Source organism: Oscarella lobularis, chromosome 7 (assembly GCF_947507565.1).
Source record: "Oscarella lobularis chromosome 7, ooOscLobu1.1, whole genome shotgun sequence".
NCBI lineage: Eukaryota > Metazoa > Porifera > Homoscleromorpha > Homosclerophorida > Oscarellidae > Oscarella > Oscarella lobularis.
In genome coordinates this window covers 793,073-806,857 of record NC_089181.1, presented here as the reverse complement: position 1 = coordinate 806,857, position 13,785 = coordinate 793,073, and the positions used below count along the sequence as shown (strand labels likewise).

The window sequence follows — 13,785 nt, the reverse complement described above, 5'->3', positions numbered from 1 at the left end:
TCCCGGTTATTCTTCTCGTAGATGTTACTGCTCGTTCTATTGCTTGCTCATTTGGCTGCAGCTGAAAATCCTACAATCATTATTACTGATTTTGGCGGGAGTTCTGTGCCAAATCCGTTTCCCAGTCACCGTGACGGTACTAGACTCACTGAAGACACCAGAAACTCAAATGATAGTCTTCTCCACAGCTAAGGCGACAAAAAGCCCAGCCGGTGCGCAGCGAGTTCCTTTAGAGCCCGTGTACGTTCCCGTTATCGCAAGCGTATGTTCAGCGTCCGCCGTCTTTCTCTTTTGCGTTCTGTTCTGCGCTTGGAGGCGCCGAAAAGCGGAACAGGCACAAGCGCTTTCTATTCGGGCAAGAGCAGTAGCGTGGCCAATCGCAACTTGAGCCTCATGTGTCAAAAAAAATATGTTCTTTATTTGCAGGCGTCTGATACGATGGATTTGAGTTTTCACGACCTGAATAAGGAAGATGAAGACGAAGGCATAGAGGAAGACGTGAAGATCATATCTGACGCATAGGAATAGGATTAGAGCATATGTACGCACTGTAGAATTAGTGGCACTACACAAGCTCATTCAAATTTCACACCACGACTTAATTAATCAATTAATGAGTTGCGTCACTTGAATTAGTCTCAAGTGATGCTTTTATCAGAATTTATAATCCTCCAAACTTGACTGTCGTCGTTGGGGCTGCTTTGTTATTGCAAGTTCACTTTTACTTGGGCTATACTGTATATAGATAGCTACGGTAGTGATTGCCCCTGGTAGGTACATTTCACGCAGGAAATTTAGCAGCCGTTGTACGCATAGTTCCTGTTAGAGCCATTTGGCCTGTTGTACCCAATTGTTGCATTGAAATGATGCAGTAGATCAGATGTTTGTAGAGACGTTGGAAGACAATGTTTGATTCTGCAGGTGCGTGACGAACTTTTTTTTGAACGATCTTCATACAAGAACGCAAACCTTTTTGCTGGTAGGTAGACGGATTTTCATCGTCTCGCTGCAGAGCACTGCTTTATAGGGGGGACTGACTTCCTATAATAGAACACCGTCCCAAATGCAAATAGAATGCAGCAGCAGGTGATGCAATAGAGCGTTTAGGGAGGCGGGGTTTTTGAAAGCATGCGCAGTACTCGACGGTTAATGGGAGAAGAGGCGTGGCACCTCTATTTTGCTAAGGAAATGTTTGAACGCAGCAGAGCTAGGTCAGAGATGTAGAGTAGTTCGCCCTTACACGAAGCGAGCGTCGCCTAGGAGTAGAAACGGTGTCGCTATTAGCCAAGAAAATGATCGTCACGTGACCTAGAGCAGTGATATCTCGAAAACAAAAGCTAACAAAAATATTAAACTCAGACCACTGGCTCTATCTTAATTAAAGAGAGCGGGTAGAGCGTATTGTAAAATAAAAAATAAAAAATAAAACATATCGCAAACCGATGTTTTTCGGCATAGTAAAGCCAGCCGTCGAAGTCAATTTTTTTCAAAGGTTTAGTTTTCGAGATATAGGTAAAAGAGGTCACGTGATACTACTTTTCCCCGCGAATTTCGACTTTGCTTCTAGCAATCGGCGGTGCGCTTTCTGACGTATCATGTATCTCTCTAAGCCTTTTGCCTAAGCGCGCCGCGATCAAACATTTCGCTAGCAAGATAGAGGTGCCACGCCCCTTCTCCCATTAACCGTCGAGTACTGCGCATGCTTCAAAAACCCCGCCTCCCTAAAACGCTCTATTAGCCGTTACTCAACCAATGATGAGAATTGGACTTCTTCTCTTCGCATTTGTCCAGCATTGTAGCCTAACCCAAGGCTCAATGACTTACAAACCAACTTGGGATAGCCTCGGTATGCTTCAGCCTACACAATAACCCGAGTTTTTATGTACTACAGTAGTAAATAGATTCGAGGCCTATTCCTGAATGGTTTGACGACGCTAAATTCGGTATATTCATTCATTGGGGCATCTTCAGTGTACCTGCTTGGTCCAAAGAAGGTGCCATAGCTGAATGGTATTACCAGCGTCTTTTGACGGGAAGCGACGGGAATGCAACTCGAGATTTTCACGCTCGAACCTACGGAGCCGATTTCTCTTACGCCGACTTCGGTTCCATGTTCAAAGCGGAATTGTGGAACCCCGCCCAGTGGGCGGAGCTTTTCAAGGCAGCCGGAGCCAAGTACGTCGTCCTGACGTCGAAGCACTGCGACGGATGGGCGAATTGGAAGTCGCCAGCTAAGTGGAACTACAATAGCGTGGAAAATGGGCCGGGGAGAGATTTAGTTGGAGAGCTGACGAATGCGACAAGAACAGCTGGCCTCAAAATGGGACTATATTGTAAGGAGTTAATTAGGCGTAGATCTTAAGGTCTAATCGAGTTATATAAAAAGGGTAAAGTTTATTTATAAGTGTTATGTGTTGCTATGGATTCCAGTATTTAATTAACAATTTTCTGTCTTTTAGATTGTAATATTGAATGGGGCAATCCCCTTTTGCCTTGGAACTACGAAAACGGCCCTCTTCCTTACAGCGGCCAAGAAAGATACGTCGAAGAAGTTTTTCTGACCGAGCTGATGGATATAACGCAAAAATACAAACCGTCTATCGTTAATGGAGACTACTGCGTTTTGCTCAACAGCACTCAGCTTCGTTCTCGCGATTTTCTCGCTTGGCTTTACAACGAATCGCCGGTGAAGGACGAGGTCGTCGTCGACGATCGATGGGGGACAGACGCTCGATGTCATCACGGTGGATACTGGACGTGCCACGACAAATTCCAACCCAATTATCTTCCTCCTCATAAGTGGATGGACGAGAACACGATTGGAATATCGTGGGGACTAAATCGACTCGAAACGGTAAAGGACTATAAGACGGTAGACGTGTTGGTAGAAATGCTCGTGAGCAACGTTGCTTATGGCGGAAATTTGCTTCTGAACGTGGGACCGACAAGCGATGGGAGAATAATTCCCGTCATGGAGGAAAGACTTCTTGGTATGGGTGAGTGGTTGCAAGTCAATGGAGAAGCAATTTATAGTACAAAACCATGGCGAAATCAGACGGAAAACGTCACAAGAGGATCGTATGATATATTGGTCAACTGGAGTAACATTGGCACTACAGACATGTCTGAACCCGGACAAACAACGAATACGATTAAGTATCTAGGAAAATTTGAATCTGCTCAACAGTGTTTGAATGCGTGCTCGTCTTCAAATTTTGAAGCTAAGTTTGGCCGGAAGTGCTTGTCATTTACGTGGCACTCGAATGATTGTTCGCAGCCGCAATGGTCATTGACCTGCTATGGAAGAACAGATAGCAGTTGGAGTCCAGCGAAAAAACTTGGTGGAACTGCGGGACAGGTGCAAGGCAATACAATCTACTATACAAACAGCAAAGAAAAAGCTACTACTGTTTATGCCACCAGCATAGGGATGCTCTCTGCTGGAAACTTTACTCTTGAGCTGCCACAGCCGTCTAGTGCTACTCAGGTGAGTTTGCTCAGTAGCAAAGGACCGCAGTCTCTTCGCTGGGCTAAAGGTGAGGGAAATAAGGGAATCAATATTGAAGTTGAAAAAGTAGACTTCAGTATTTTCCCTGCTGGAAGCGCCTATGTTTTCGTACTTACCAATGTCAATTAGGGCTCATTTTATGGCTCACTTTCACTTCTCTGTTTAGTCTTGTTTGTGGTGTTGTGTATGGAAATACATCAATTAATCAATCAATCAATAGTCAATAATGACGTTCGGTGTACTGCGCAGAATCCGTCTAGGCACCATCGTGCCTTTTGCCAAAAACGAAGTCTGGCACCTCGAGTTTGTGTTTAGCTCAGGCTGCTGAAGGTTGGTGAATTAACGATTCGTTCTTATACTGGGTTAATGATGAGAAGAGGCGTTATAGGGCCTATTCGGGTGAGAAGGAAGTCGTTGCGTTTTTCCGCAATTCGAAAGCGCTCCTTCGAAGCCATCTCCTGCGTAAATTCAGTCTAAGTACTCACACAGAAGTCATCGATCTTCACGACAAGAGTGCGAACCGTTCTCTCTAGGAATTATAGAGTCGAAGAAATGGCGGACGTCGATCCGGGAACGCTTCTCGAATGGCTCCTCATGGACCAGAGCGACGAACGCGAAATGCAGCTGATCGCCTTAGAGCAATTGTGCATGGTCCTCCTGATGTCCGACAACGTCGATCGATGCTTCGAAAGGCAAGAAAAAAAGAAACCGCATATTTTACAAATTTTGAATTTTGATTTTTTTTCACGCAGCTGCCCGCCGCGCACCTTTCTGCCGGCCCTTTGCAAGGTGTTCCTCGACGAACGCGCTCCGTACAACGTTCTCGAAGTGACGGCGCGAGCCATTACCTACTACTTGGACGTGTCGGGCGAATGCGCGCGGCGAGTCGTCGGCGTCGACGGTGCCATCAAGGCATTTTGCGCTCGTCTCGAAGCCGCCGACATGACGACGCGAGTCAGTCGCGATCTCGCTGAACAGTGCATAAAGGCAGGATCCGATCCCCCCCCCCATGGGGAGATTGAGATCGAGGAATATTCTTCCTTAGGTTCTAGAATTGGTTTCGTCTCGCGACGCGTACGCCGTGTTCGAGTCGGGCGGACTCGTCGCGACTCTGCTCTTCGTTCGCGACAACGGCATGTCAATTCACCGCGACACGCTCCACTCGGCGATGAACGTCGTCAGTCGGCAGTGCGGTCGAGTCGAACCGACGGATAAGAAGATGGCCGTCTACGTCGAGTCGCTGTCGACGCTCCTGCGTCACGACGACGGACAGGTGAAGGAGAGCTCGTTGCGATGCATTGCGACGCTCGCCGACGGGTTCATGCGTCGCGGATTGGATCCCGCTCCTATTGCCGACGGCGGTCTCGTCGACGATTTGATTCAGCGGCTTACGGCGGCGCGAGTCGACGCGAGCGGATCGACGGGAACGGCGGGTGATAGAGCGAGCGGATCGCACGCGGCTGCCGCGGTGGCGACGACAGTAACCGAGTCCGGTCGGTCGTCTGTTACGCTTAGCATTAGCTTGTTGTCTATTTTGTGCAGAGGATCGCCGCCTGTGTCTCACGTAAGTCGTATTTATTGTTCATATACGACGTCTTTGATTTTGCATTTTTTTAGTCTATGTTGAGATCTTCGTTGCCTGACGGCTTAGAAGGAGCGTTGTGGGGCGACGAGAGGTGCGCTATTGGTCTCTCTAGTGCTTTCCTATATTATTCTTTTACCGTTAGGTGTTGTTTGGATGCGATGCGGTTCATTGATTTGCTGCTCTTGTTGCTGTTTGAGGGACGACGCGCTTTGCCGAAAAATCCTAGTCGCGCCTCGTACAATCACAACATGTCTTCGGGTCGACTCGACGGGAGCGGACCGGAACGGTTTCACCGGCAAGTCATCGATGCTATAAGAAATTCAGACATGGGAACGCTTATTGAAGCCATTGAATTATTAGGCAAGTGGCGTCGATCATCAGTCTTTTCGAAAAAAAAATCATTGTGTTTTTTGTTTAGGTTTTGATGTAAATTTTACGGATGATGTGGGTCAGACTCTGCTCAATTGGGCTTCAGCTTTTGGAACGTTGGACATGGTAGGATTTGGACATAAAATTAGATGCAGAAGAGCGAGAATGATGTTTAGGCGTTGTACTTGTGTGACCGAGGTGCCGATGTAAATCGCGGGCAGAAGTCGTCGTCGCTTCATTACGCAGCGTGTTTTGGAAGACCAGAAATAGCTAAAGTCAGTCGACTGGTGCACGCTTGCTTACTTTGTCTTCTACGGGAATTTTTTTCCTTCTTTTGCGCAGTGTTTGCTTCGACACGGTGCTAATCCCGACTTGAGAGACGAAGACGGTAAAACTCCTCTTGAGAGAGCTCGAGAAAGAAACGATGACGGACATAGGCAAGTGGCCGAAATTTTGCAGACACCAGGTACCGTTCGCGAGACAGGATATACTGGTCAACTGCTAGTACATCTAGAAACATTTTTTAGAGGAGTGGATGGTGTCTACTGTTCTTGGGCCTTCAAGTGATGAGGATGACGACGACGATGATGAGTCGTCTGCGGACGAATTTCACGGCGAAAAGGACGAAGGAGAGGAGGAGGCTGGAAGTAGCAGCAAAGTCTCTAATTCTGACGATGCCGCCGAAGGGACCATAAAATCAGAAGAACCAGTAATAATGGAAAAAAAGAAAGAGGAGGCAGCCGACAAAAAGAGCCGAGGAGAAAATGAAGACATAGGCACACCCACAACCGAAGCGGAAACAAAAACTGAAAACGAGAGTACTTTGATGAAGAAAGATGAAGGACAGACATCCGAGGAAAGAAAAGAGAAGCTGGACGAGAGCGAGGGGGAGAGACCAGAGATGGTCGAACCCGAATCGGCGAGAGCAATTGGAGACGAAAGCGAAAGAAAAGATACAGGAGAAGAAGAAGAAAAGGAAACGAGTCTTCCTCCCGATTACAATGGCGATTCCGAAATGGCGCCGGTCTACGTTCGACGACTTTTGCCGGAACTGGTTCGATTGCACCGCGTCACAATGTTGCCGACAGTAAAGTAAGTTCGTTGCGCTTTCTGAGGGTCGAAAACGCCCGATTGTGCTGGGGTTTTTGTGTAGAAAAGCCTCTTTGAGTTTGTTTCGCAAAATGATTCATTATGCATCCAAGTCGCAGCTGGACGACATGGCCCACCTGTCAAACTTCGCCTCGGAACTGATCGAAGTGATCAGTGCTATTCTCGACGTCGAGGTACAAGTTGAAGAAACTCGCTCTTTATTTCTCTTCATTTCCTTTGCGCGTATATAGGAAGACAATGACGGTCACTTGTTAGCTCTCCAGTGCGTCAAAGACCTCATGTGCAAATCCGCCGACGAATTTATTGATCACTTCGCTCGTCTCGGTGTCATGCAGCGGATCAATAGCCTAGCGGGGCATCCGCCGAGGAAAACGAGCGACAGCAGCGGCGGAAACGAAACCGATAAAGACGAAAGCGCCGAAAGTAGCGCTAAGGGATCGTCTCTGCAGACGTTGGCCTTACCCGATGCGCGAGACTTTTCGCTGGGAAAACCGTACCACTGGCGCAACTGGAACCTAGTTCGCGGTCGAGACTGCGTCTACTTGTGGAACGAGCACTGCGCCTTGGAATTGTCGTGCGGCAGCAACGGCTGGTTTCGCTTTCTCGTCGACGGAAAAATGGCGACGATGTACTCGAGCGGCAGTCCCGAGACGGGGTCGGAATCGGTGGACGCTGCCAAGGAGTTCGTCGAGAAGTTGCATCGAGCGCGAAGTCTTTCGCTTCTATCTTCGGCGTCTTTTGGACTGCAAAGTCAGCCCGTTCTTTCGGGAGTCGATTCGGGTTTCAAAATCGTCGTTGGAAACTGGTCGTTTCATAGCGTTAAAGAGGGCGAACTGGAAATTCGAAACTCGACCGGTTATCACGTAAGGTCTTTGATGTGTTCTCGCGCGTTCTTTTTTTCATTCTGCATCTAGCAAGCCACAATTCTTAAAGAAGATCTCACCGGATTTATTTTTGAGTCGAACCGTCGTTCACGACGAACATACACTGCTACCACGACTTTAGGTTTGCCGGGGGAGGAAATGATTAAAGTGCCCGTGGCTAGCGTTGCCGCGCGTTTTTAGGAAACGAATTTTCGCTTATTGAAGTGGGGTCAAAGAAAGGCAGACGATCGTTGTCGAAAGCGGAGACGGTAAAGCAGAAAATCGAGCGTCTAGGATCAGAAATCGTCGGCAAATATTTTGCTGCTGCATCGGCGCAAACGCGACCGGCGATGCAGGAGTTGCAGGAGATCGTTGAAAAAATCGGCGCGAGCAGTGACGAAACGGTGAACGCACCTAGGAATCAATTTGGAAAAAAATGCCTAGGAATGCTTTGCTTCTTTAGAGCGAATCTCGCGTCGAATCGCTGAAACGACTAGCGGGCCTATTTGTTGGCGAAAAGACTCTTTCGCCTTTCGAAATTCAAACTAGCAGTCTCGTACCCGCTCTTCTGTCGTATCTCTCGCACAATTCTAACGAACACAAGGCGGCTTTTTTGTTGGCATTTCACGAGTCGAATGCGTCGAGGCAAGAGCACAGTTGTAGAAATTGTTTTCTGAAAACCGATCGACTTCTTTGTTTTTAGCTCGAATACACCAGCAATTGGGCTTGTGAAGAATCTCATTTCCGTTTTGGAGTCGACGGAAAAGTATCCCGTGTATCAGTATGACAGTCCTGGCTACAGTTTTGGAATGCAGGTAGGACGCAGTGGATGTTCGCCTATGTCGTGCTATTCTTCTCGTGCAGGCTCTCACTCGGCGTTTTCGCTTTCGACTTGAAATGTCTTCTGATTGCGGCGGCCTTATTGACTACACCGGACGCACCATCAAGATAGAACCGTTGGCTACTGTCGGCATGCTTCGCAGGCATCTCCTTAAAATGGCAAGTCGTTAGCTTCGAAAAATCGCGTCGGTTATCTCGCTTCTTTTAGGTGGCCAAGCAGTGGTATGACTATGATCGTACGGCGTTCACTTTTGCCAAGAAACTTCGGGAAGTCGAGGAAAACAGGTCGTCTTTGGTCTTCAAGCACACGGCCGATTTCGACGAAAATGGGATCATCTACTGGATCGGCACGAATGCGAAGTAATAAATAGTCTTACGATCATAGATTTTCTTACTCCAAGTCTCGAATAGAACGGAGAGTGAGTGGGTGAATCCTGGCACTTACTGTCTCGTTGTGATCAGCTCGTCGGAGGGTCGGACGCTTCCGTACGGGCGAGTCGAAGACATCCTTAGCCGCGACTCGTCGCCAAAGAATTGCCACACAAGCGACGACCAGTAAGTGCAGCGAGCAGCAGAGACAAGAAATTCGTTCTTTATTCGCCTCTGTGTCTTACAGAAACGCGTGGCTTGCAATCGATATGGGCATCATATTCGTGCCTACCGCCTATTCGCTTCGGCACGCACGAGGATACGGAAGGTAGAAATTAGCTTTCCAACTTTTACTAGCAATTATAGCCTTTTCTTCGCGAAAACAGATCAGCGCTGCGCAATTGGCAATTTCAGTTATCCAAAGACGGGCAGCAGTGGGTCACAATTCGCGAACATGTCAACGATGGAACGTTGAATGATCCTGGGTATATTGAGAGAGTTTTAAACGCGATCTGTTGTTGACCGCGTACGCACTCGCATCTGCAGATCAACAGGTACGTGGACTTTGGACCCACCGTCCGAAGATGGATGGCGCCACGTTCGAATCAAAGTCACCGGGAAGAATTCGAGCAATCAGACTCACTATCTGTCTCTATCCGGATTCGAGGTGTACGGGTCGGTGACGAAGGTGTGCACGGATCAATTGGGTAAGGCTGCGCGCGAGATGGAAGTTGCTCTACGACGGCAAAGAAAGACTCTAAAACAGCAGGTGAGACAAAAAAAGTTGACAGATAGTACAGGAAAGTAGAAGAAAAATTATGCGTTGAAGGTGAAGAGTCAGTTTGTTGTTGGCGCTCGCGTTGTGCGTGGCATTGATTGGAAATGGAGAGATCAGGACGGAAGTCCGCCAGGAGCTGGAACGATTACTGGCGAGCTGCACAACGGTGAATTGAGCTGGTTTTTTTCGCGAGTTTTTCTCTCATTTTTTGCGCTGTAGGCTGGGTCGATGTTTCGTGGGATCACAGCGGAGCCAATTCGTATCGAATGGGAGCGGAGGGAAAATACGATCTCAAGCTGGCACCGCCAGAGCTGGCGAATGCCAAGCCGTCGTCTTCGTCATCATCGTCTTCTTCGTCGTCGTCGTCGTCGTCGTCGTCAGCAGCGGCGGCGGCTCCTTCGTCGACTCAGGCCCGAACCGGAAACGGCGGCGATGAAGGACGTATGCGAACAGCCGTGCACGAACTACTCGCAGCGGCACTTCGGGGAAAACGGAGCCAAGACGAGAGAAACGAGGCCGCGGACGGAAAGGAAAAAAGCGGCGACGAAGGTAGAATGGTCAAGCCGCCGACGAGTTCGTCATCGTCGACAGGAGTAGACGACGCTTCGGCAGCAAGTCAGTCATTTGTAGGGTATAAAACGGAAAAGAAGGGTCTAATTTTTTTTTGTTTGTGTACTCAGGATCCGTTGCCGACATGTTGGGTTTGGATAGGGATACCGTAGCTCAGCTTCTTGGCGAATTGAGAGGCGTCGAGTGCGACGACGTTTGCGAACCCGTCAACGACGACGACGAAGAGGACGAGGATTTGGAGGACGACGATGACGACTTTGGCAATGAAGACGATGAACAGGAAAATTATGACGACGTCAGTCATATTAATCCATCTGTGTAGCCTTGTAGACTATATTTCGAGTCTTTAGGACGACGAAGATGAGAACGTGCTTATGACGGGAAAGCGAAAGTGGGATGACGACTTCGTATTGAAACGTCAGTTTCACGCTTTGTTGCCGGCTTTTGATCCTCGTCCGGGCCGAACCAATTTGCCGCAAACTCAAGATCTGTCCGTGCCACCTCCAGGCATGCACACTTCACTAAAGTGTACTACCCCAGTCTTTTGACGTTTTCGTTGTAGATGCTCCCGACTCCGATTTTCCGGATTCTCGTCAGTGTAGTGCGTCTCAGGTTAATCTCGGTCTGAAATTGCGTTTTCAGTCTGCGGAAAAGGTGCGATCATTTTTCATTTATTACTGTATGTTCCTGTGCTCACCTCGCTCTTCTCTACTCTTCAGGGGTCAATATGTGAAGAAGTGCTCTGTGAGTCCGACGCACCGTTGTTCCGCTTTGTACAGAACGTCTTCCTCTCGGATGTCGCTAATCCCAAGCCGGACAAGCTGCGACAGATCTGGGAGCCCATCTACACGTATACTATAGCGTATTAGAAAAATCTTCTGTTGAGATTCTTTTCTTTGTAGACTGACGTACTGTGGGCTGACTGGAGATGGTGATACTTTTGAAGCGAATACGGCAATTGTCAGTTTAATGAGAATGCGATGTTCATTTCTTTATTTATCGCGTGTTGTATTAGGGGAAATGGCCTCTCGGCTTTGTTGAGAAGCACTTGGGCACGAAACGCCTTCCGAAATCTGAATTGATTACGTACTTACAGCAGTCAGCCAATCCCAGCTGGCTCAAGAAATGGAAGCTGATCGGTTTGCCGAGAAGCATTCGAAAAAACAAGAATTGTCACCAGTTGACGTCAGCATACAAAGTACACATTGCGCGGCTAATTTCACACCGAATTTTGCATTTTACTTTTTGTTTCGATTAAGGATTTTTGTCGTTCATCTAAAGCGCGACTTGTAAGTGCTGGTCCGACGGGCAAACAGGAACAAGGCCAGTGGAAGGAAGAGGCTGAAAACGCGCTGAATTTACTCGAATTGCTACGCAACCTATCACAGTCTGAGGGAGAGCCAAGCGACGGGAAGGGTACGAAGGCGAAATCATTTCGATTCACCCTCACAAGATAGATAGATATATTTTTTTTCTAATAGTTCATTCTTTTGACGTTTCCATGTCCGAGTTCTACAGCAAGAAACTATCCAACAAAGTTCTACACCAGATACAGGTACGACTTGAACTTCGTGCCGTGTACTAGCAAACCGTTTTCCTATTGATTGCGATTGCAGGAACCTCTTGTACTGACTAGTGATGCTCTACCTGACTGGTGCACCCACTTGATGTTGAACCATCCCCTCTTGTTTCCGTATGAGACTCGGGCGCAGTATTTTGCTGCGACGAGCTTCGGTGTGTCAAGGTAAGCAGCTTTTAAAAATGTGTACATTTTACGAAGCCTAGTCTTTTTTTTACTTTGCAGGGCAATAGTGTGGCTTCAGAGCCTTAGAGACGGCGGTGCGCCGCCAGGTCGACAGGTAACCGCTCGTCGCGGCGAAGAGGCGAACGAGTACCGCATGGGGCGGCTGAAGCACGAGCGCGTCGTTGTGCCGCGTTCCAGTGACGACGGAAAACTGCTTGATTGGGCGTTCAACGTTATGCGACTCCACGGGCCACGGAAGAGCATACTAGAAGTGCGCAGCACAGCTCTTTGATGGTGTTCTCCTCTCATCTCTTACCCCAATCTAGGTGGAATTTCTAGACGAGGAAGGAACTGGACTTGGACCGACTCTGGAGTTCTTTGCTCTTGTTGCCGCAGGACTGCAACGTCGCGACTTGGGCCTGTGGATTTGTGATGACGATTGTGTCGCTGAGCGCGAAGTAAGTGAAAAAGAAAAGGCTTTTTTTCTATCCGGCGGACTGATGACCGTGTCTTAGCTTGACCTTGGCCGAGGGTTACGCCCTCGCGGCTACTACGTTCAACGGGAGAGCGGTCTCTTTCCTTCGCCGTTTCCCCAGTCGCACCAGTCCATTCATCGGCTCGTTCGCCTATTTCGCTTTCTCGGCACGTTCGTAGCTCGTTGCCTTCAAGACAACCGTCTCGTCAACATTCCCTTTTCCCATCCTATGTTTAAAATGATGTCCACGGGGGGCGTCGTCAGTGGCAAAGAAGACGGCGTCAAGACTCCGTCGCTTTCTCGCACAAAAGAAGTGAAGGAAGAGACCGTTCAGGCGATAAAGAGTCCTTCGAATGAGACGGCAGCGGCGAATCCTGTCGATTTAGCGTCGCCGACGGGCAAGACTGGTCCTAGTTCCTGGCGGCTCCGAAGGAATTGGTTTTCGTCCGTTCTTACGGACGAGGACTTTGTTGAAGTCGATCCACATCGTGGTAAGTTTGTGCTTGAGCTGAAAAAATTGTCGTCGAAGAGGGAAGAAATTATGGTTGACGAGACAATTGGCCAAGAGGAGAAGGAAAAGAGAGTTGCTGGGCTGAGGTTGGCTGTCCCTGATTCAGGGGACGGCAGTGGCACGGTAATGCTTGACGACTTGTGGTGAGCTATTATTTGATTATGATCGATTATTTAAGCGGATTTATAATCTTTCGTATCTTTTCCTAGTCTTGACTTTCAGTTTAATCCGTCGTCGAAAATTTATGGCTATTCAGATTATCCGCTTAAACCGGGGGCAGAGAACACTGTACGTATTTTTGTTTGTTCGTGAGGTTTCCCATTTTTGGGGTTTTCTTTGTGCAGCCCCTTACGCTGTCGAACGCCTCCGAATTTGTTGATTTGGTGACCGATTTTTGCCTTGACACTGGCATAGAAAGTCAGATGAATGCATTTCGTGGTAAGGTTTAGTCCATAGTACAGTGCGCGTAACGATTAGTGTGTGATTACTTTCAGACGGATTCAACGTTGTTTTTCCAATGGAAAAACTTCGCAGTTTCACTGCAGAAGAAATTTCGCTGATGCTGCGCGGCGAACACGCGCCCGATTGGACGCGAAACGATGTCCTACGCTTCACAGAACCGAAAAACGGATACACAAAAGAAAGCCGTGGATATCAGCATTTCGTCGACGTCATGACATCGCTCGATTCCCACGAACGTCGTTCCTTTCTTCAGTTCACGACTGGCTGCTCGTCATTGCCTCCCGGTGGTCTCGCCAATCTCCACCCGCGGCTTACCGTCGTTAAGAAAGATCGAGAGCACGCGGGAACGTTGCCGTCCGTCAACACGTGCGTTCACTATCTTAAATTGCCGGAGTACGATTCGGCCGAGGAGCTCAAGGAGAAATTGATGGCTGCGACCAATGAGAAGGGCTTTCATTTGAATTAAAGACAGTCAAAGTATACGTGTACAGTTTATTCTTCTTGTGTTAGGGTTTGAGTCACTCTTTCTATATGTATGAGGCAGCAGATTAATGGTAGCAGAGATTATTAATTTTGCTTTGTCTCCTTATTCCGCGAAGCT

At 48.3% G+C, this 13,785-nt stretch overlaps 2 protein-coding genes and 1 long non-coding RNA gene across 4 annotated transcripts; all 3 read left to right on the top strand.

Moving 5' to 3' along the window:
* The first annotated feature begins 1 nt into the window (after position 1).
* LOC136188712 (uncharacterized) lies at positions 2-681 on the top strand. Its single transcript, XR_010670286.1, has 3 exons — positions 2-136; positions 189-355; positions 427-681. It is a non-coding gene; the product is annotated as an uncharacterized lncRNA (long non-coding RNA).
* Positions 682-1,068: 387 nt separating this feature from the next.
* On the top strand, positions 1,069-3,716 carry LOC136188711 (alpha-L-fucosidase-like). 2 transcript variants are annotated; one of them, XM_065976486.1, is made up of 4 exons: positions 1,069-1,086; positions 1,739-1,846; positions 1,902-2,333; positions 2,460-3,716. In XM_065976486.1, exons 2-4 carry the CDS (start codon positions 1,753-1,755, stop codon positions 3,635-3,637), a joined length of 1,704 nt encoding a protein of 567 aa, XP_065832558.1. In that variant the 5' UTR covers positions 1,069-1,086; positions 1,739-1,752; the 3' UTR covers positions 3,638-3,716. The 2 variants fall into 2 exon arrangements, with proteins under 2 accessions (XP_065832558.1, XP_065832559.1); XM_065976487.1 differs by lacking the exon at positions 1,069-1,086 and having other exon boundaries at positions 1,601-1,846.
* Positions 3,717-3,761: 45 nt separating this feature from the next.
* LOC136189676 (E3 ubiquitin-protein ligase HECTD1-like) lies at positions 3,762-13,760 on the top strand. The gene is made up of 40 exons (XM_065977702.1): positions 3,762-3,838; positions 3,897-3,985; positions 4,042-4,200; positions 4,261-4,495; positions 4,554-5,072; positions 5,126-5,184; positions 5,236-5,453; positions 5,512-5,588; positions 5,639-5,737; positions 5,805-5,928; positions 5,990-6,554; positions 6,616-6,745; positions 6,803-7,435; positions 7,487-7,577; positions 7,637-7,839; positions 7,899-8,080; positions 8,139-8,250; positions 8,300-8,434; positions 8,484-8,635; positions 8,687-8,830; positions 8,892-8,972; positions 9,031-9,129; positions 9,191-9,413; positions 9,474-9,588; positions 9,642-10,037; positions 10,103-10,287; positions 10,343-10,499; positions 10,555-10,646; positions 10,712-10,842; positions 10,895-10,952; positions 11,008-11,190; positions 11,252-11,408; positions 11,474-11,547; positions 11,609-11,736; positions 11,797-12,007; positions 12,063-12,194; positions 12,252-12,865; positions 12,932-13,010; positions 13,067-13,160; positions 13,217-13,760. Exons 3-40 carry the CDS (start codon positions 4,061-4,063, stop codon positions 13,648-13,650), a joined length of 7,461 nt encoding a protein of 2,486 aa, XP_065833774.1. The 5' UTR covers positions 3,762-3,838; positions 3,897-3,985; positions 4,042-4,060; the 3' UTR covers positions 13,651-13,760.
* Positions 13,761-13,785: the final 25 nt, after the last annotated feature.